The 20689-nt window shown below is 42.8% G+C and overlaps 1 protein-coding gene across 1 annotated transcript in view; it reads left to right on the top strand.

Annotated features, from left to right (window-relative positions):
* ABLIM2 (actin binding LIM protein family member 2) overlaps nt 1–20689 on the top strand; it is a 431671-nt gene that overhangs the window by 20130 nt on the left and 390852 nt on the right. The window contains exon 2 of the mRNA XM_029591702.1: nt 8252–8395. Within this exon, the coding sequence (XP_029447562.1) occupies nt 8252–8395 (144 nt within the window). The remainder of the gene's footprint in view (nt 1–8251; nt 8396–20689) is intronic.

Raw genomic sequence — 20689 nt, 5'->3', positions numbered from 1 at the left:
CCCGCTGGACTCCCAGGAAACTTTTGGCCAGCTTGGGGGGGCCTCCTGACCCCCACAAGACTTGCCAAAAGTCCAGCGGGGGTCCGGAACGACCTCCTCCATCGAATCGTTTTTATCTATGGCCGCCGCCATTTTGCGGCGGCCATTTTGAAAAATGGCGCCGGCTGAAGACAACACGATTCTATTGAGGGGGCCGTTCCGGACCGCCGCCATTCTGGACCACCGCCGGATCCCCAGGTAATTTAAAGCATTGGGGGGGGGGGTTCGGGAGGGTGGGGGATTTAATTTAAAGGGTCGGGGGTGGGTTTTAGGGGGTTTTAGTGTGCCGGTTTTCCTGCCCTCCCCCTTCCCCCGATTTACGATTTTTTAACGATAAATCGGGGGAATTGGTATTGTATCGTGGCCCTAACGATTTTTTGACGATTTAAAATATATCGGACGATATTTTAAATCGTCAAAAAACGATTCACATCCCTAGAAGTTAGGGCTGTTCAGCTTGGAGAAGAGACGACTGAGGGGGGATATGATAGAGGTCTACAAAATCATGAAAGGACTAAGAAGTTGATGTAAATCAGTTATCTACTCTCTCAGATAATAGAATGACCAGGGGGCACTCCATGAAGTTAGTAAGTAGCTCATTTAAAACAAATCAAAGGAAATTCTTTTTCACTCAGTGCACTGTTAAGCTCTGGAATTCATTACCAGAGGATGAGGTTTCAGTAGTTAGTGTAACTGGGTTTAAAAAAGGTTTGGATAAGTTCCTAGAGATTAAATCCATAAACTATTATGGTAATTAATAAGCACTAGTTGCTTGTGATCTATCTAATGTTTGGGTACTTGCCAGGTACTCGTGACTTGGATTGGCCACTATTGGAAACAGGATACTGGGCTTGATGGACCCTTGGTCTGACCCAGTATGGGCTTTCTTATGTTCTCTCCTCTTCTACCTTGTTCTTTATTATTAGCCACCAGCAGAAGGTTTTCCCTAGTATGCTCCTTTTAGCACACATTATTTGCATTTATTACATTCTGCATCCCATTAGCAAGTGTTATTTTCAGTTAATACATGCTAATTCCTATTACCGCACATTATTTATTTACAATTAGTGAATACCAACCCAAGAAACACCAGGGACTGCAATGCTGGCAGTGGCCACAAGGTGACAGTAGCATCTCTTAGATTCTGATTGGATGAAAAAAAAAACATTGCAACTGACTTTTACATATATTAGATGATTATTCGTGTAATTTATATAGCACTATCAGACATATGCAGTGCTTTACAGAGATGCAAAAAGAGACTTCCTGCTCCTTGTAAATTACAATACAGACAAAAGCAAATAAGAAGTTTTACGTTAAAACAGTGAGACTATTATTGTGAAGAACTAAATCAGGTGGGTTATGGGTGGGATTAATTGAGAAAGGGGCAACTTTGAGTAAAGCTGCAAAGAATGAGGCTTTTTAGTAAAAAAACAGCCAATGGAGCACATGGGACTGTAAGCCCTTCCCAAAAGTTTGAGCAATATTATACTCTGACACCCTAAATCTGACTCCTAGACTGATCAGCATTTCAAGCTAGCTTCTCTGCAATCCTAAACAGTCCACTAGAAACCAAATAAAAGAGGGGAAATACTGTTAAATTAGCATATTGAGATCTCGGTGGTCCAGTGAAATAAACCCCTAGCAAAACAAGGTTAAAGCCCCCTGCTGTTTAAAAGGCATGTGATCCTCTCCCAGCAAAATTACTAGTCATTGGCTTTATTCTCCACCACAAGTATCTGAAAAGTACCAGTTACAGTGTATTTAATTACCAGGAGGAGCAGATAATTGGAAGTCCCAAGCTCACAGTCATAAATATGTGAGATGGCAGATGAAAGGAGCCCCATGACAGAAATGAAATGGACAGCCGAATGCGGTCAGAAAATGTGATTTGGGAACCAGCTTTCATCAGCAGGTGGCCACAGAGATTAGCAAGCTGAATTCCCTTGCCAGTGTATCTGTTCAAGGTGAACTGAAAGGAGCCTGGTTCAGCTGAAGGATGCCATAAGCAAAAAAAAAAAAAAAAAAGACGCATTGCTGCTTCATGGAATACTGTAGCTTTCTTTACTTTGGAACAGTTAAGTAGTTTCCATCCTAAAACAATGTTTTTCAGTTCAAAAATAACTTTATTGTATTATATTTTAAATAAAATAAATAAGGAACAGATCAAAGACTTCCTCTTTCTCTTTTGATTAAACACATTAGTAATAATAATAATCATAATCCTTGACATGCCAAAATCAGTGAGAGACCTTTCCTTTAGCAATCTTTAAAATTATTTATCAGATGCACATTTTCATCTCTCAGATCTGCACGCAAAGATGAAGGCTCCTGACTTCTCTCAATGTCCTCTCCAATGATGCAAGCCCAGAAAGAGGTTTGCATGCCAAATGCTGACACCACCTCCTTTGTGCTCCATATTATGCCTTCTTCAGCAGAAGGCAAAGATCGTTGCCCTAAGAGTTTCCACAGACGCCGCTTCCTCCAGACACTGCACACATTCCTCTAGAACGTGACAGAGGCCATAGCATTGAGCGCTGTCCAGTAGGCCCAGCCTAACCTGGGGGTGCACAATGCTCGAGTTCAGGGAGGGAGGGGAGCCTGCTGCCTGTACACCGTGCCAAACCCTCCTGGCCACAGAGTGGCACCAAAGGATAGAATCCGAAGAGATTTTCCTCCAACCTTTGGGGCTAGAAAAAGTAACCGGAGCTGCTTGGGCAATGCTGTCTGGGATGAGATATATATATATATATTCTCTTTCAAGCTTTTTCTCGGAATGAAGTGTCATGACTCGATAGGGGGACTGAGTCCCTGACTCACTCTCCCAGCTCTCCAATGTGGATTCTTCACTGGGAGAAAGAATTTACCTTCAGAGCCCAGGGCACTGACTGTGTTCTTACTTCTGTGTGCCAGTAAGTAGCCAGGACTTCTTGTTGGTGTTCCAACATAAAACTTTATTGAATCATTCCTACAACAGAAATAAATTGGCACACTGTACGTCTTGCTTATTGCATCCATAATACGTCATTAAAGCATTAAGTACAATTGTGTGCTCCCTTGATATCTACCTTGGGTACCTTCCTGGTCTTTAGGACCCTCTTCTGTTGTAGATGACAAGGTTTTTCCTTTCTTATTCAGGTTTACCATTTTTGGTACCTGGGATCCACTATTTGATCTTGAAACTCAACTCCTCTCCTCCTTGTTGTACCTTATGGACATCTCCTATTTATTTATGCTGGATGAGCACTGGATGGATAGCTCGGCGTTTTTTGCCTCCTCCCAGTGTGGCACTAGATCATATTCCCTCCTTCAAAGAGTTTCTGCTGTGCAGGCTGAATGACACAGTGGTGGAATGAAAGGGTCCCAAAAAACACAAGGCAAACTCCAGACACTGAAAACAAAACTTCATATTTACAAAAATACTCCCAAGCTCTGTCCCACAAGGCTGTAGAAACCCAAGTGACCGTAGGCTTTCGTCCAAGTCTGGGGCACCTTCTTTATTCTCTCCCAGGCAAAAACCAAACTTCAAGAGAAAGACCTAGCTCACCAGTCTCTTGTCATGAGCCAGTAGCTATTCTCTGAAAGAATAGCACAGAATCCAAAACCAAGGTATTCAGCCTGCAGATCAGTATTTTCAGGGCAGAAGGAGATTAAAAGCTCCTGTTCTCTCAAACTTCAATAAAAACTCCTCAGAAGCCACTCACTGATATAGAGATAGGATTGGACTATTACAGCAACCTCCACTGGGGAAGGGGGCGAGGGTGCTGTGGACGGATGGTACATTCCTCCCATCTACAGGGCTTAACATGACTCTACTAAAGGGACATACTCCTTAGTAAAGTTTCCAATCAGGCCTTATATACAAACATACATACACACACTATACTGACTGGTGTGAAAAGAAGAACAGACTCTCTCCAGGCCATTTCAAGTTACCTACCTCAAGGGGTAAAAAAAATCATCAGTCATACACAATTATAATTATCTTAAACTTACAATGCAATAGTTATTCACAGTTGTTTCAAATATTTCTGTATCTGAAACTTATACAATTTATTTAAATATAACCAAAGAAAAATACCTTTCTTCAAATTATATAAACTAGCTTACTGAATCCCATAAGTAGAAGAATGGGATAATTTTTCTTTCATAGCATATAATGCAATTTATGCTGTCAAATGGGACACATGTTGGCCTTATGCTTCCTCTAGGCTGGAATAAAGATATTTGGAGTTGAATGATTCCTGTGTATCTGTGGGGAAGAATCCCTAATTGTGGGCAGGTACAGAGACAAAGGAGAGTCAAACAATGGACAGTATAGGTGGGATGCACATCCCGTTTGCTCTAAATATCTGTATAGGGGTCCTTGCAAATATTTTTCAAGAGTTTGAGAACAGCTCATATAGTGATCGGATAGCCTCTTTTATGAAAATAGTGGGAAAAAACCCGATATTTTGCTGCTTTTTGTATCCTAGAGGCCAGAAGGGCCTGAGTAAAAGAACTTCAGGGTGACTATTAATGGTGTAGACACAATTCAAGCAATGTGCACTGTTATGTAATTCTCTTCGTCACTTGTATAGCATTTTGAACACAAGCACCTGTGTGCAAGGAAGTCATTTTTGGTTCTGGTACATAATGATTTCAATATGAAATATGTAAGTTGGAAGAGAGGTAAGAAAGAAAAAGGTTAAGGGAATTTGGGAAAGCAGATGTGAGAAAGTGACAACTCTTGATTTAAAGCACCAAGGGAAACTATTTCCATTCAAGGAAAGTCAAAAGGCAGAATCTAAGCAGTAACTCCTCAAATTTGTAAATCAAAACCCTATGCACCACATTCAAGAATACCAAAAATTGATTGTGAAAATTGATCAATAACACACTTTGAGGTCAATTTTCAAAAGCTTAGGTGCCTTTTGTGTTGGTAAAAATAGTTCATGCTCCTAAATCAGCCATATTCAGCTGAGGAAGTAGAGTTCTGTGCTGCATTCCGGGAGCCTGGTTGGAAACTACACGTGTGCATTTCACTTAAAATGTACATGTAGAAGGCATGCTGCTAATAGGAGTACTTTATGCCAGTGTTTCCGAACCAGTGTGCCATGATACTGGTGTGCCTTCGGACCCGATCAGTTATGCCAAGAAAAAGTCACCACACAAATCTTAGCCAGCAATGAGATCTGCTCTCAGCAACACAAAGCAAAAAGAGACACCACTGTTGGCTCTTATGCACAGGAACTCCTTTCAGAGAACATGTGTAATCATGCATGCTTGCGCTTCCTACTTCCAACATAAACCCCGAGATGTGGTAAATAGGGATGTGCATTTGTTTTTCACGAATTAGACAATGTCAACGATATTGTCTAATTTGTCATGGTTTGGTAGCGCCAAAATACGAAGCGATTTTTGCTGAAATTTCAGCAAAATTCGTATTTCAGGTTAGTGCGCAATATCTGAATTGATACTTTAAAATTTTTGTTGCATTTTTTAGTGCGCACTAACATTAGTTACAGCGCACTACTACATACTTAGGGGTGGATTTTAAGAGCCCTGCTCGCGTAAATCCGCCCGGATTTACGCGAGAAGGGCTTGCGCGCTGGTGCGCCTATTTTACATAGGCCTGCCGGCGCGCGCAGAGCCCCGGGACTCGCGTAAGTCCCGGGGTTTTCTGAGGGGGGCGTGTCGGGGGCGTGTCAGGGCGGGGCCGATCGGCGCGGTGTTTTCAGGGCGTGTTGGCGGCATTTCGGGGGCGGGCCCGGGGGCGTGGCCGCGCCCTCCGGAACCGCCCCCGGGTTGCGTCTAGGCGTGCCAGCGGCCCGCTGGCACGCGGGGATTTACTTCTCCCTCTGGGAGGCGTAAATCCCCCAACAAAGGTAGGGGGGGTTTAGACAGGGCCGGGGGGTGGGTTAGGTAGAGGAAGGGAGGGGAAGGTGAGGGGAGGGCGTTAGCGAATTCCCTCCGAGGCCGCTCCGATTTCGGAGCGGCCTCGGAGGGAACGGAGGCAGGCTGTGCGGCTCGGCGCGCGCCGGCTACACGTACTTTTGTTTGCGCCTGATGCGCCTACAAAAGTACGCGAGGGCGCCCTGTATGAAAATCTACCCCTTAGTGTGCTGTAAGTTCTATTAGGGCGCACTAACAGGTTAGTGCGCCCTAATAGAACTTACAGTGCATTAACATCTAGCTAGTGCGCACTATCTCGTTCGGTGTACTGCGCACTATTCGGAGATAGTGTGCACTAACTGGTTGTTAGTGTGCAGTAATGCACTTCGTCGAAAATTGCCAAAAAAAAAAAAAATGAACCGTACAAAAACAAAATTTTCCACGGAGCGCTCAATCCAAAGCCCGAACCAATATCTTTAAACGAACCACATCTCTAGTGGTAATTAACAGCAGCATGCCAGCCACGGATAGCTGGGCCACATGCTGTTCAACACAAACATTCACACAGCACCTCCTCATCTTCCCACTCTTGAGTATCTTCAGAGCTCTTCCTGGCTCTGTCTTATTCCCAGGCTGAGGGAGATGGGAGAACATGCACTGAGCAGTACTGGGAGCGGCTGCAGTGAAGGAGCTCTGGCAGTCACTTGCAGTAGCCAAGATAACTAAGTCACCTGGCTGCCCACACCACACCTTCCTTTTCCTACATTTATATATAGAGGGAACCGGCCCATTGTGATGGGGTTTATGTGTATTTCTGCTCTACCTCTCTCCCTTTGTTTTAAAATTTGGACGAGGGACTGGTGAGACTTTCAGTGCTTCCCTAGCTTTTCTTTTCACCATATGCAACCTCATTCTACCTGCTCCTCAGAGGCTGGTGCAACGCATAACATTTTTGTTAATGTAGGTGTGCCTCTAGCTTGAAAAGGTTGGGAAACTCTACTTTCCATCATTGGTTAACTCCCTGGAAATGTGTGTGTGTATACTTTTAGCCACATTAATTGATATTAAAACACAATGGATGCAGGTACCTCGTGTTTGGCTATCAGCTGGGTTTGTGTGGGCTGAAAAGTATGCATGTACTGTTAGGTACCCTATGACAGATGTACCGCTTTGCATGAAATGCTCCCCTTAAGGTAGACTAAAAAAGAGAAAAAAAAAGTGTGGTGTACTTGTGAAGTAAAAACTTTTGTGTTTGTTACTGAAAAGCTTTCATTTTGAATTTGATTTTGATGGAATCGAGCATTGTAACGTTGCAAAGCAGCATTTTAATATAGTACCTCATGTTTTGCCACACATCAGCTGTCAGGAGTCACATAGCAGTTGGTCACATTGCTTTATTTTCCACTGTGCCATTTTATAAGTAGTCAATAGCACATGGCAGGATGTTTTGAATAGGGAATCTGTAATGTCAGATATCTCACTTTTTAAATGTCTGTTTATGCTATTCATGTCATGTTTGCTTAGCCTGGTGGTGAACATTTCTATTTTTCTCTCTACTCTTGGATACTGCAGAAGTAGGACAAAAAAAAATTAAGTTATTTCCAGTTCATGTGTCAGCAACATGAGTAAACAAATCTTAATGGGAATATTGGTTTTGGGATAGACTGGTTTGTTCATTTGAAATGTGTATGCTTGAGCCAGGTGATCTGAATTTTCCACAATAATGCGTATAACAGAGTGTGTTGTGCACAAGATTTTGGCGTTGTGTGTTAACACGTATAGTTGGATTAGTGCACAGTACAGACATTACTATTCCAACCAGCCCTGAGGCTCAGGTTGCGGCGCTCTGCTACACAGTACAGAAAGCTTGCAGAGGTGATGCTCTCAGTCCTGGAGAGGGAGAAGAGATGGTCTAAGAGCAATTAATGAGGGAGATAAAGTCCTTTATCAGTTGGTCTGACAGGGTAGACCATACACCTGTGAACCTTGAGAAGCTGGGATGGGTTTCATTATCTGCTGCTTACTGCATAACACTGAGTGCAAGCTGCTGGAGGCAGGAGAATTGTAATCCTGTGAATGATCTTTAGCTCTCATGTGTACAATTTATTTGAATATTCATTTCAACCACTTTTTGACATTTTGTGAAGTTCAGCTGGCTTTTCCTGTCAAGCAGTATTTTCAGAATCTCTGACCTGTTTAGCTGACATAAATGTGTAATGTCGTAAATGTTTTCTTGAAGTTTCATCACATTAGGATTTGGTGAGACATGCTGACCAAAAAAGCAGAATCTAGTCTTCAGGGATAGGCCACTTTGGCTAAAATCTTTCTCTCCTCTCAGTTTCCCAGCAGCAGGCTGTGCATGGCCATCTGGAGAAGCCATCAGGTACTGCAATTCTCTGCAACAACTGTGGAAATGCCTGCAAGGGAGAAGTCCTGAGGGTACAGAACAAGTATTTTCATATTAAGTGCTTTGTCTGCAAAGGTAAGTGTTTCTCATTGAAATCTCCTCTCCCTGTATCTTTTGCTTTCTTATTCGTCTTAGCTTGAATATAGCATTATTGAATGCGGGACCCCAAAGTGTGTCACTGGTGATCCTTATGATGTGGCACAGCCACTCACTGGAATAAAGAAGGCTTGACTAAAGCATGTTATAGACATTGGACCTCAGGTCACATTATAAATGCTGTTGAACCTGTAGTTTAAATTCTTTCCTCTGTGCACTATAATTGAGAGGCATAGTAATCACAGGGAAACATGCTTATTACTATACAACTTCCAGCTGTTGTTTATTCTTCATATTCACTCAAAAGTCACACTGAAAAATATATATTAATAAGCATTACAGCCATGCAGAAATAAGTAGTCATAAAGTAGCAGTACTGTTTGACATAGCTGACATGTTTTTTATTATCATTTTCCTTTTATATTTTAATATTTGTCATAGTATACGTTGGTAGATAAGAGAAAGTTGGCCTGTCTAGTCTGCATGGTTCCTCTTGCCTACAATTGCTCCAGTCAAGAGAATCTCTCAGCTGTCAGCTGTGCAAGCTTGACCGCCTGCAGGTTATTGCTGCTTATTCAAGTTGATTTTGTTCTTTCCCCTTTTTGGCTCTTTGCCATCCTGGGTAGATTGGAATACAAATTTCCATTTCCTAAATAGCCAAGCATCCTATTTCTATCATCCAACCTCACCCTACCTCTGGTTTTGATCACTGCCCCTTTGTATCTGTCTCATGTGCTTAGACTTAGTCAGTTTTGACTTCCAATACTTCTGCTGGTAAACTATCCAGGCCTGCATCACCGTTTCAGTAAAGAAATATTTACCTTCCTTCCTCCAGTGCTGAAAAGCAGAATATAAATCAGATAAATAAATAAACAATCACTTTTTCTTGAATTTCTTTTTCTATGGAAATTGCACCTTCTTGGACTTTATTGAAGCTTGCTAAACATTTGAATGTTTTTATCATCTCCCCACTTGCCTTTCTATATTCGATTGAGTACATTTTGATTACATGTTGTAGTAATGACCATCATTGCAGTTAAAATGTACCCACTGGATTTGCATTTACTGCAGAATGCATCTATAGAGTGCCAAAAAGATCCAGATTTCTGCAGGGAAACTCCACTGCCCACAGGAACCCCACTTGCCTTACATGGAGTTGACCCACAGGTTTCCATAGGGATCTGGAACCTTTTTATTCAAAATACATTGCCAGGCTGGGGGTGGGGAGAGGATGGGAGTTTAACCAAGATGGATGATGTGTGACTCTCTCCCAGAGGAGCTCCCGTGTGTGGAAGATTCCAGCATGGGTAGTAAAAGGAAGAGGAAACCACTTTCTGACCCTTTCCTTACCTTCTGTGGTCGGTCCCCTTTGCCTGCATTTGAAGTGTTTGGGAAGGATTAGAGCACAAGATGAAGCTTCGGTGATAGTGGAGTCGGTGGCAGCGCCTTTGTAGGGCTATGAAGCTTCGCTGAGCATGGATGCGTGGCGCCGGGAACTAGGCTAGGCCTGTTTTCAGTTGCCGCTGTGGAGTCAGTCACAGCGTGTGAGTGGGACAGATGGTGATAGAAATCTTCAGCAAACTCCAAGTGCTATGCAGGGCAAACAGTTTCAGGTAGAGGTAGCTTCTCTGGAATTGGAAGAGGACCCGGGTGAATTTTCCCACGATTGCAGAGGTGAGGGGCTCTGTGATTCTTACTCTGGTTGTGTTTTATCTTGCTGATGTTTCTGTGGCCCAGATCTGGGCACTAGATGCCAGGATGGAAACATCAATGGCTGGCTGAGTTCCTCACTTAATGGAATTACACTAAGACGTGAGTAACGACGAGAAGATCTATGATTCTAAGAAGCTGTTTTTCCCCTGAGTTTTTTGTTCTTTTGGACTATGTGCTGATTTTTCTGCGACTGTGGTTTTGGTGTTTTAATAAATTTCTTTTTTTCCTGGTTTGGAACACAATTTGAATGTGGACAATGTTTTTCTGGGTGTAAGTCTCCCCTTAGACCACCCGACCTTTGCTGGTTTAATCTGTTCCAGGGCTGCAGAAGGGTTGTACTCCGCCCCTGCAGCTGCTAAAGGTGAAACCCGCTGAGGGGGTGGGCGGTTATGAAGGGGCTGTGAAGGTAATGTTATATACGCATGTTGGCCTAAGATTTCTTTCTTTTCTTTTTTAATCTCCTTAAATCTTTTTCTTTTACTTCCCTTCCTTCCCTTTTTATGGACTAATTTCTTGAGTATTTATTTCTTGATTCATTTTCTTTGTATTTAATTAGTTAATAACCTGGATATATTTATTTCCAGCATTTGTATGGTTAGTTAATTTGTGATTGAAAATGATAAATAGTAATAAACACAAAATAATGGAAAGTAAACAGTTTAGTTTCAGCTTGCTTTCAAATTTCCTCAACCCATATCTTCAATGCAAAGCTATTCAGATGGTTTGAAAGCCTAGTGGTTAGAGCAATGGGCTATGAACCAGAAGACCAGCGTTCAAGTCCCACTGTTTCTCCTCGTGACATTGGGCAAGTCACTTTACCCTCCATTGCCTCAGGTACAAACTTAGGCCTAGATTCACCATTCTAACGCAGAATAGTGAATCCAGTGAAAGGGGGGGGCGGGGGGCTGAAGGGGGGGCAGGCCTGTGAAAGCCGGCAGCCTTCACACCACCACAGTTTTTTCGCTGCCGGCTTTGCAGCCAATATTTATTTATTTATTTATTTTAAACATTTTTATATACCGGCATTCGTTGTGGACATCATGTCGGTTTACAGTAAACAGGTTAAGTTTGGAAAATTACATTTTAACAGGGAAATTCAACTGGGCGAGGGGGTAACGACAGGCAGCTAAGAAAGACAGGGTAACCAAAACAAGGTTCCTCGAGGTGAGGAGATCGAGTATAACAAAACATAGTTCCTCAATATGAGAAAAAAGGGGGTAGGCCTATTGTGGTCTACTTTGGCACGGATTGATGACTTTTTATTCTGGGTAAGCTTGGTTGAACAACGATGTTTTCAATTTCTTCTTGAAATTGTTCATACAAGGTTCGAGCCAATAGCGCCACTATGAAAGGTGGTGCTATTGGGCGCGCTACTGGCGATGATAACTGTGCTTAACTTATCGCCGCCAGCAAAGACATCGCAGCATCCGCCTCCTTGCTGCCCTGACTCCTTCCCTCACCACTCTGACTCTGCCCCGACAAATTATCGCACGCGAAAAGGGACTTTTCGCATGCGATAGCCGCTTATCGCACACGATAAGCGATAGAAAATGACCCCCTTAGATTGTAAGCCCTCTGGGGATAGGGAAATACCTAAGGAAACCTAAATGTACGGTAATCCACTGAAGTGCTGAAAAAAATACAAAAAGCAGAATATTAATATATATATATATATATATATAAAAGAAATGACTAGAGACTAATGACACTAGTTTATTTGGTGATTATTTTGTGGTTTATGTAGAAACCCTCTGAGGTCTGCACTAAAGGGCCTAGTATACCAGAGCTGGGATAGAACGTGACGGAATGGAGCCTACGCCTGCCTGCAGGGGAGACTCCCGCCTGCTCAAGAGCCGGCCGCATCAGAGCTCTGTGTGGCATTTTAGTTAGCAGTCAGAGGAGAAGGAGCTGATTTATGTTCCTGGTTTCCCTATCCCGGGAGGGGGGCTGGGCTTTACAGCCTTGGCTATCTGGGATTGGAAGCACAAGAAGACCTGCTGTGCAATTTCACATTCAGTGTATGGACAGTGGTGACTCCGTTTGAGTGGATGAAGATTTTGGCAATGATTTTTCTCTTTTGGTTTGGGGAGAGATTTTGTTTGCCCCCTTTTCTGCCCAGGAGGCAGGGGAAGAGAGGAGGTTTTTCTCTGTTATCCTATGAGGAACCTGTCTTCCAAAGGACCCAGCACATCTGGAAAGGAAAAATGTAAGTGTTTTTTTTTCTTCTGGAGATCCCCACTGGAGTTTTCATCCTGGTGTCGTAACCACCCCATGATGCTACGCGGTATCTAACTCTGGCTCTGTCATCTTTTCCACCTCCAAGGGCTCAGCAGTTAACCATTCTCTCTCTCTGTCTTCCTGGCCTGCTGTATCTGCAGCACTAATTGCCCCCAATCAATCCCATCTTCAGGGTTATCCTGGATACTGGTTTCCCCCCCCCCCCCCCCACCCCCTGTTGCTCCTCCCTCTGCATGGAAGAAGGGCTTTCAGCCAGTTCCAGGAACCCTGGGAGATGAAGTCTCTAAGGCCCTTTTCCTAGCCCTGCCCTATTCTATCTGCACTGGCACAGATTCTCTCTCTGCCTCCTCATACACCTGGGAAAAGAGAAGCTGAAAGTGCTGGATTGTCAGAATAAGAATTCCACCAACATCTAGAAGACCCCTGCCCACTTGGGGTTCTTATTTTTCCATACTCTAGAGGGTGAGATATTCTTGGGACCCCCCAACTACTGAAGGACACCTGCATAAATAAGAAGTTTTGGAAATCCGAGCCTGGAACTGGATGCAAAGGAATAAATATGTACGGTATCAGTTAAATGCATCTGAAAATGTTCCGCAGTAAAGTTTTGAAACACCCATTCAAAGAGTTCAGCCTTTGTATTCAGCTACCTACATCTATCCAGTGTATGCCCACTGATACCGCAAACCCTGGCAAGAGTCACCCCCTGTGCTTTGGCCCTAGGGGTCTCCCCTCTCCTCCCCATTCAAAGAATCCACATCCCAGGGCTGCTAGGACTGTGCGAGGACTTAGCACCAGGACTGAGTGTGAGCCCTGTCTTTCGGGATAATACCAGAGGAGAGGACTACGCTGGTCTTAAATTGGCCTAAATTAATTTATCATTCTTTAGCAAACAAAACCAACTTTTGAACTGGCCACCATTTTTAGACAAGGAAGAATGGAGTGAAATATGGTTTATTATTGGTGTCTGTTTGTAGTTACAAGCTTGTTATATAATCATACCTTGTTCAAAGGATTAACATGCTCACAGGTGTAATTTGTAAAGAAGACAAATGGTTAGACATCTGACATAAAGACATGAAATAAATAAAAATTATTAGCCATTTAACTGGCCAAGTAAAACAAGAAACACTTGGGGCAAACTTTTTTCCCTTTCTCAGTGATTTTTATAAATGAATACTTGAGGTTTCTGGTTTTCATTATAGATATTTTGAAATGTCTGATGTTTTGCAGTGGCTGCAAGGATCAAAGCTTTAATATTTAACTATGAATTCCTGAGACTTCCTTTACTAGGTTATGTAAATCAGTGGTAGATTTAAGGTCACTTTGGTTTACTGTATAAAAACAAACAAGTACTGATAAAAGGTTCAGAATAGGACACAAGGCTTAATACAAATTCTCAAAAGCCAGAAGAGCAGTACAGCCAACTTCTAAGGCTGAAAACCACGATCAGGTATTCATTAAGCAGTCAGGGCTCAAAAAATCCCATTAATTGATTCTGAGTATATCAACATGCACTGAGATTTTATACGCTGTGAACAGTGGGCACAATGCACCCTGCTTTATTGAAGCATAGTATGCTGTCTTTGATTTCCTTCCTGGCTATTAGCAATGTCTCCATTTCTAATCCACTTAACTTCATATCCCTAGGAACACAATCCTAGGAGAGAGATACTTTTCTTTCCTGGGTCCGAGTAATGGCATGGTAGAAGGGGAAATACAACAATGGCTACTAGAGAGAGCCTTACAGTAGTGTCTCTTGTCTTTAACAATAGAATCAGTGATTTGCTGCCCATATATTACCAAGGGACTCTCAAATGAAAATATGCATCGTAATGAAGCAAGAATTGTCTGTGATCATGGAAGCTTTATGCCAAGGGACAGAGGTTCAGGTTCCAAAAATGCCTCTCAAAGAAAGAGCTGTAAGATTCAAAATTACATCTCAGGCACAGAGGTTTAGGGGCTAAGTATTCAAACTCCCCAGGACGCTGCCTCATGTAAGTCCTAGTGTTTTCTCCTGAGCCTAGGCTACTGCCTCACCTTATTTTATTTATTTATTTATTTACGGGTTTTTTATATACCGAGGCACGTTTGCAAAACATCACCTCGGTTCACAATGTAACATAACTGAGCAACAGGCTTTACAATAATAACGTTTTTTTTAACAGGGAGGGGGTAAACATGGACAGGAGTAGATGATATGAGAATTATATACAAATATACATGTTAGTTTTTACATGTTTTTACATGTTCATGTCCCCGAATTAGGGGAGGAGATTCACCTGCCAGGTCTTATGCGCTTACTGCCTAGGATTAAAGGGACTCCAATTCGTGGCAAGAGGCCACCAAAGCCAACCCTTATCGTGCCCAACTTTTTAAAACTATGAGTCAAAGAACAGGTGAATTCTTCTTAACATTGTGACCTCAGCCAGACTTTGTCTATATTTTCAGTTTGTAAATTCCATTTTAGCCACCTACTTGCAAAAGGAACTCTGTACTGGGTCATCAGCAACATGTCGTGGTCCAGAGTTAACAGGATTGCATTCTGTGCACCCGTTATTACCCTGACCAATAATTTCCTTTTACTCTTTCTACTATATTGTAAGTTTTGTGCATTAAAATTTATCCATCCTGTTAGCATTAGCAATCACTGACAAACCATTCAGTGAATTTGTGATGCTGCAAATATTAACTGTGATCACAGTTTTGTTGTTTAAGTGAGTTTGGGCCAGTGGAGTGGAAACCACTGATAATTCTGGCTTTTATTTTCCAATAATTTACCACATTTCTCCTTAAGGTCTCCCGTACTTCCTGCATTGAGGCAGGGTAATTTTTAAACAGCTGCACAGTGCTAAAGTCTGCATGTACATACCCTCAGACTGAGGTCCTTTCTAAGAGTTCACGGGACATACACACATAACCTGGGGCTAAGTGGCCGTCCCACTTTACTAAATCTCTTCAGCCCTGGTCCTACAGGATTCTTTGCGGGGGGTGTGGGGGAGAGAAAACCTCCTGATCCTGGGTGTTGTTGCTGCTTCTTTAATAGGTGCCAATAACCAAACTGGATGCAAAGCTGCTGTTCCAACACAACTTTTCTAATGATTTGGAGTAAACATAAAATATGACAGTCTATACAAATCTCTTTCAAATGATTCCATAAACATGTTGAATTGGTAAATATTTGCATTTCTGCTTCTTTGATCCTTTAAATCAAGCATCAGAGTCCCTTCCTTATTCTGGGTTAGGAATGCGAAGCCTCTCTGGGTATCCTGAATGGTAGGGTTGACTTTCCAGTTTAGACTCCCAAGTCAAATACCTTGAATCATTTTGCTGATATCCAATTAATATTGCAGACATAGAAACAGAGAAACATGACGGCAGAAAAAGAGCATATGGCCTAAATAATCTGCCCATCCGGCCAATTTATGTAGCCGTACAATTTCCATCACTTCCTCAGAGATCCCTTGTATTTATCCCATGCTTTCTTGAATTCAGATCCAATTTTTATCTCCACTGGGAGGAAAAAGGATTGCCTAAGAGGTAAAGAGAGGTGACAAATCATTTTTCAGATATATCAGAGAAAGGAGAAAGGTCCAAAGTGGTATTATAAATTGAAAGGTAACAATGATCAATGTGTGGAGAGAGATGAAGAAATGGCAGAAATATTAAACAAATACTTCAATTCGGTGTTCACTAAAGAAGACCCTGGAGAAAGACCTTTGCTGGTTGACAAGACAATAGGTAGAGATGGGGTAGATGAAAATCCATTTACAGAAGAGAATGTATGGGAAGAGCTAGGAAAACTGAAAGTGGACAAGATCATGGGGCCGGATGAAGTTCATCCCAGGATACTGAGGAGCTCAGAGATGTGTTCATGGGTCCATTGCATGAGCTGTTCAATAGATCCCTGGACATGGGAGTGATGCCAAAAGATTGGAGAAGAGTGGTGGTGGCCCCGCTACACAAGAGTGGTAGCAGAGAGGAGGCTGGAAACTACAAGCCAGTTATCCTCACCTTGGTGGTGAGAAATGTAATAGAGACTCTGTTGAAGGATAGGTTAGTGAACTATCTACACTCAGGAGGAATGCTGGACCCAAGGCAACATGGATTCACTAGGGGAAGGTCCTGTCAGACAAATCTGATAGATTTTTTTGATTGGGTGACTAAAATATTGAATCGAGGATCTACTTGGATTTCAGCAAAGCTTTTGATATGGTCCCGCATAGGAGACTTGTGAATAAATGAGAAGCTTGGGAGTTAGCGCCAAGGTGGTGGCATGGTTACAAACTGGTTGATGGACAGAAGACAGAGTGTGATGGTAAATGGAACCTACTCTGAAGAGACAGCGGTGTCAAGTGGTGTGCCACAGGGATTGCTGTTGGAACCGGTTCTGTTCAATATCTTTGTGATAGACATTGCAGAGGGGATAGAAGGTAAAATTTGTCTATTTGCTGATGATACTAAGATCTGCAAAAGAGTGGACACACTGGAAGGAGTAGAGAGAACAAGACATGATTTAAGGATTCTTGAACAGTGGTCGAAGATATGGCAGCTGGGATTCAGTGCCAAGAAGTGCAGAGTTATGTATCTGGGGTGCGATAATCCAAAAGAGTTGTATGTGATGGGAGGTGAAGGGCTGCTGTGCACGGAGTAAGAGAGGGACCTTGTGGTGATAGTGTCTTGTGATCTGAAGACGATGAAGCAGTGTGACAAGGCGATAGCTAAAGCCAGAATAATGCTCGGCTGCATAGACAGAGGAATAATTAGCAAGAAAAAGGAAGTGATAATCTCCTTGTACAGATCTTTGGTGAGGCCTCACCTGGAGTACTGTGTTCAGTTCTGGAGACCGCATTTTAAAAGGGACTTTGACAGGATGGAGGCGGTCCAGAGAAGGGTGACCAAATTGGGCGGTGTTCTCCATCAAATTACTTATGAGGAAAGGTTGAAGGTTCTAAATATGTATACCCTGGAAGAGAGGAGGTACAGGGGAGATATGATGCAGACCTTCAGATTCCTGAAGTTTCAATGTTGCACAATCAACAACAAACCTTTTGTGATGGAAAGAAATCAGTAGAACTATGGGTCATGAAATGAAATCAAATGACTTATGAGAAAATGTTGAAGGACCTAAATATGTATATCCTGGAGGAGAGGAGGTGCAGGGAAGATATGATACCTGAAAAGATTTAATGATGCACAATCAACAACAAACCTTTTCCATAGGAAAGAAATCAGTAGAACTAGGGGTCATGAAATGAAACTCCAGGGGGGATGACTCAAAACCAACACCATTTTAATTAACTATCCATTTTAATTTTATTTTATTTTATATGTGAACAATATACTGCTAACCATATTTTATGTTCATCTTATTGTAAACCACCCTGAACCTTGGAGGATGCGGTCAACAAATTGTTTTAAACAAATAAATAATTAATTCAAAACTAAATAAATCCAAGCTACGTTCTAAGTCCAAGCTCCATGCCAAGTCCAGCCCATGTCTGGATATGCTTATCTCCTGCAGTGCGTAGCTTGGAGTCTCACCCTGAAGTTGTGCCATGGTCCAAGGGCTCACTCTCTCATGCAAGCGACCACACCCACTCGCGCTCACAAGAATAAGGATAAAAAAAGCCCCTGCATACCTGGGAAATCTTGATTTCCAGTCACCGTGAGATTGTCGAGGATTAGGTGGGTAGGGGGCACACAAACTTTATCCTTTCTATCTCACACACACTCGCGTGTCCATTCTCTCTCACACATACACTCACATACACACATACATGCTCTCATATATACCCACAACTTTTCTCACTTACAAACACAATCACTCTCATACACAGGCTCTAAGACCCATTCTCTCCCCCACCCCCACCCCTTATGCACACAGAAGCTCTTACTCCCTCAGATTCCCTCATACACACACATGCTACTTTCACTAGCTCCCTTACACACACACACACACACACACACACACACTTACTCTTACTTCCCCTATGCAGCTCATGAAAAAGTTGAAAAAGAACTGGTCCCAGGATAGAACCCTGAGGCACACCACTAGTAATGCCCCCCGTCTCAGAGTAAACTCCATGTATCACTACCAGAGGCCTTTGTGAAATCCAAGTACATTACCTCTAGCGCACTCCCTTGATCAAGCTCTCTCGTCCCCCAATCAAAAAGATTAATCAGATTCATAAACATAGTAGCAGGCCAAACTGGCCAGATGGGCACCCTGGGCAGGCCAGAGTGGCACCCCGAATGGGAAGGAGAGATGTGCCCTGCCTGCCACTTCTCTCCGTCCCCAGCCTTGGCAACAGAGTGGCAGACACCAGTTGGGTACCCCTCTCATTCATCAACAGCCACTGGTCAGATTGCCTGCCCCGGACCAGCAGCAGTAGCAACCGATGCTGAGGGGTGGTTCCTGCTGAAGCCATGACCCTCAGGGCCTGCCAGAGGCAGGTGCTCCAAGCAGCTGCTGGGATGGCCCACCCTTTAATCTGACACTGCTTATTGACATAGTGAATGACGGCAGATAAAGACCAAAATGATCCATCTAATCTGTCCAGCAAGTTTTTTAGGGTAGTAGCAACTGTCATTCTATGCAGACCACCCCTATGCAGTAATGTAAAATTTAGGTTTAATAGAAAAGTTACCCCATTTCTTCATTTCCATTCTCTAGTAAGCAGGGATCCTCTGTATTTGTCCCATGCTCTTTTGAATTCCATTATTGTTCTTGTCTTCACCATCGCTTCTGGAAAGGCATTCCATACATCCACTACCCTTTCTAGGAAGAAATATTTCCTGACAGTTTTGTTGATTTTCCCCCTTGGAGTTTCATATCGTGACCCCTAGTTTTACAGCTTCCTTTCCATTGCAAAAAGGTTTGACCCTTGCGCATCGTTAATACCTTTCAGGAATTTAAAGGTCTGTATCATACCTCTCACATATTAAGGTCCTTCAGTCTTCACTTCTTTTCCTTACTATGTTGTACCGGATGGGCACAAATAGTGGGTAACACCAGATGGGTGGCATGGGCCCTCTTCTCGCATGATTCTGCCACTTAAGTGCTGAAAAGCAGAATATAAAAAAATCTAAATAAATAAAACTTCCATGTTGTACACTGAATAAGCATCCTACCTCCTCAAATATTTGGCTGGATATGCTCTGATTCTCTTGGGCTGAGGGGACTGGATGGGAAAATAAAAACAATTTCCAAAGGAGAAAGGAAGGGTGGAAAGATTCCCTTCAACTAACATTCTAAGGGAAAAAATAATCTCAGAATGGTAAAGGAGTTGGGAAAATCTCTGATATTTAAAAAAAATGTATATTCCCACTGATTGGGGCTTAGGAATTTCCAAGGACAAGAAAATGAAAAGAAACACTTGTCTCCCCCTGACTTTCAACCCCAAAAATCCATAGCTCTTCTAGGGGTCTTAGTCTTACATAATCACAGGAAACAACCACTGCAGCTGCCCCGCACAGGGGTGCCGTGGCATAGATGGTAAATCTCTGCTTCAATGTTATCTCTGCTTCAATGGCAGGGGGGAATGAAGATAAGAGGATTTACATTCAGACAACAACCAATAAGGACTGAATTGCACAGTCTGGGTAAACAAATAAGCGAGGGAGTAACTTGCTTGTTACGGCGGTTATTACCCCGAACCAATTAAGCCTGTTACTTCACTTGGAAAGCATATCCAGCGCAGCTCACTGCTTCAACGACAGGGGAATGAAGAAAACAGGATTTATATTCAGACAACAACCAGCAAGGACTGAATTGCACAGTCTGGGTAAACAAATAAGCCTGGGAGTAGCTTGCTTATTCCGGCGGTTACTACCCCTAACAAATTAAGCCTGATACTTCATTTTGAATGCATATCCAGCACAGCTTCAACGGCATTCACTTTGAATGCATATCCAGCACTGCTTCAACGGCAGGGGGGGATGAAGAAATAGGATTTACATCCAGCCAACATCTAACAAGGCATTGATCTGAGCAGTATGAGTATATAAACTTCGGCGTAACTTGCTCAAGATGACGGATACTACCCTTAAACATTAAGCCTTATACTTCACTTTGATACAGCTCCAACACTGCTCTCTGCATCAATGGTGGGGGTGGAAGGAAATTAGAATCAAAAAGCTACCAATAAGGGCCCTGAACTCAGTGGTCGGAGTAACAGATAAGTATGAGAAAATAAGTGTGAAAGCTTGCTGGGCAGACTGGATGGGCCTATTGGTCTTCTTCTGCCGTCATTTCTGTTTTTCTATGTTTCTATGGTATGTTCCTCCCCCCTGCTCTAAATAGCCTTTTTATAAGGCCAT

The sequence above is a fragment of the Rhinatrema bivittatum genome, chromosome 1, assembly GCF_901001135.1.
Source record: "Rhinatrema bivittatum chromosome 1, aRhiBiv1.1, whole genome shotgun sequence".
NCBI lineage: Eukaryota > Metazoa > Chordata > Amphibia > Gymnophiona > Rhinatrematidae > Rhinatrema > Rhinatrema bivittatum.
This window is presented reverse-complemented; position numbering and strand designations above follow the sequence as displayed.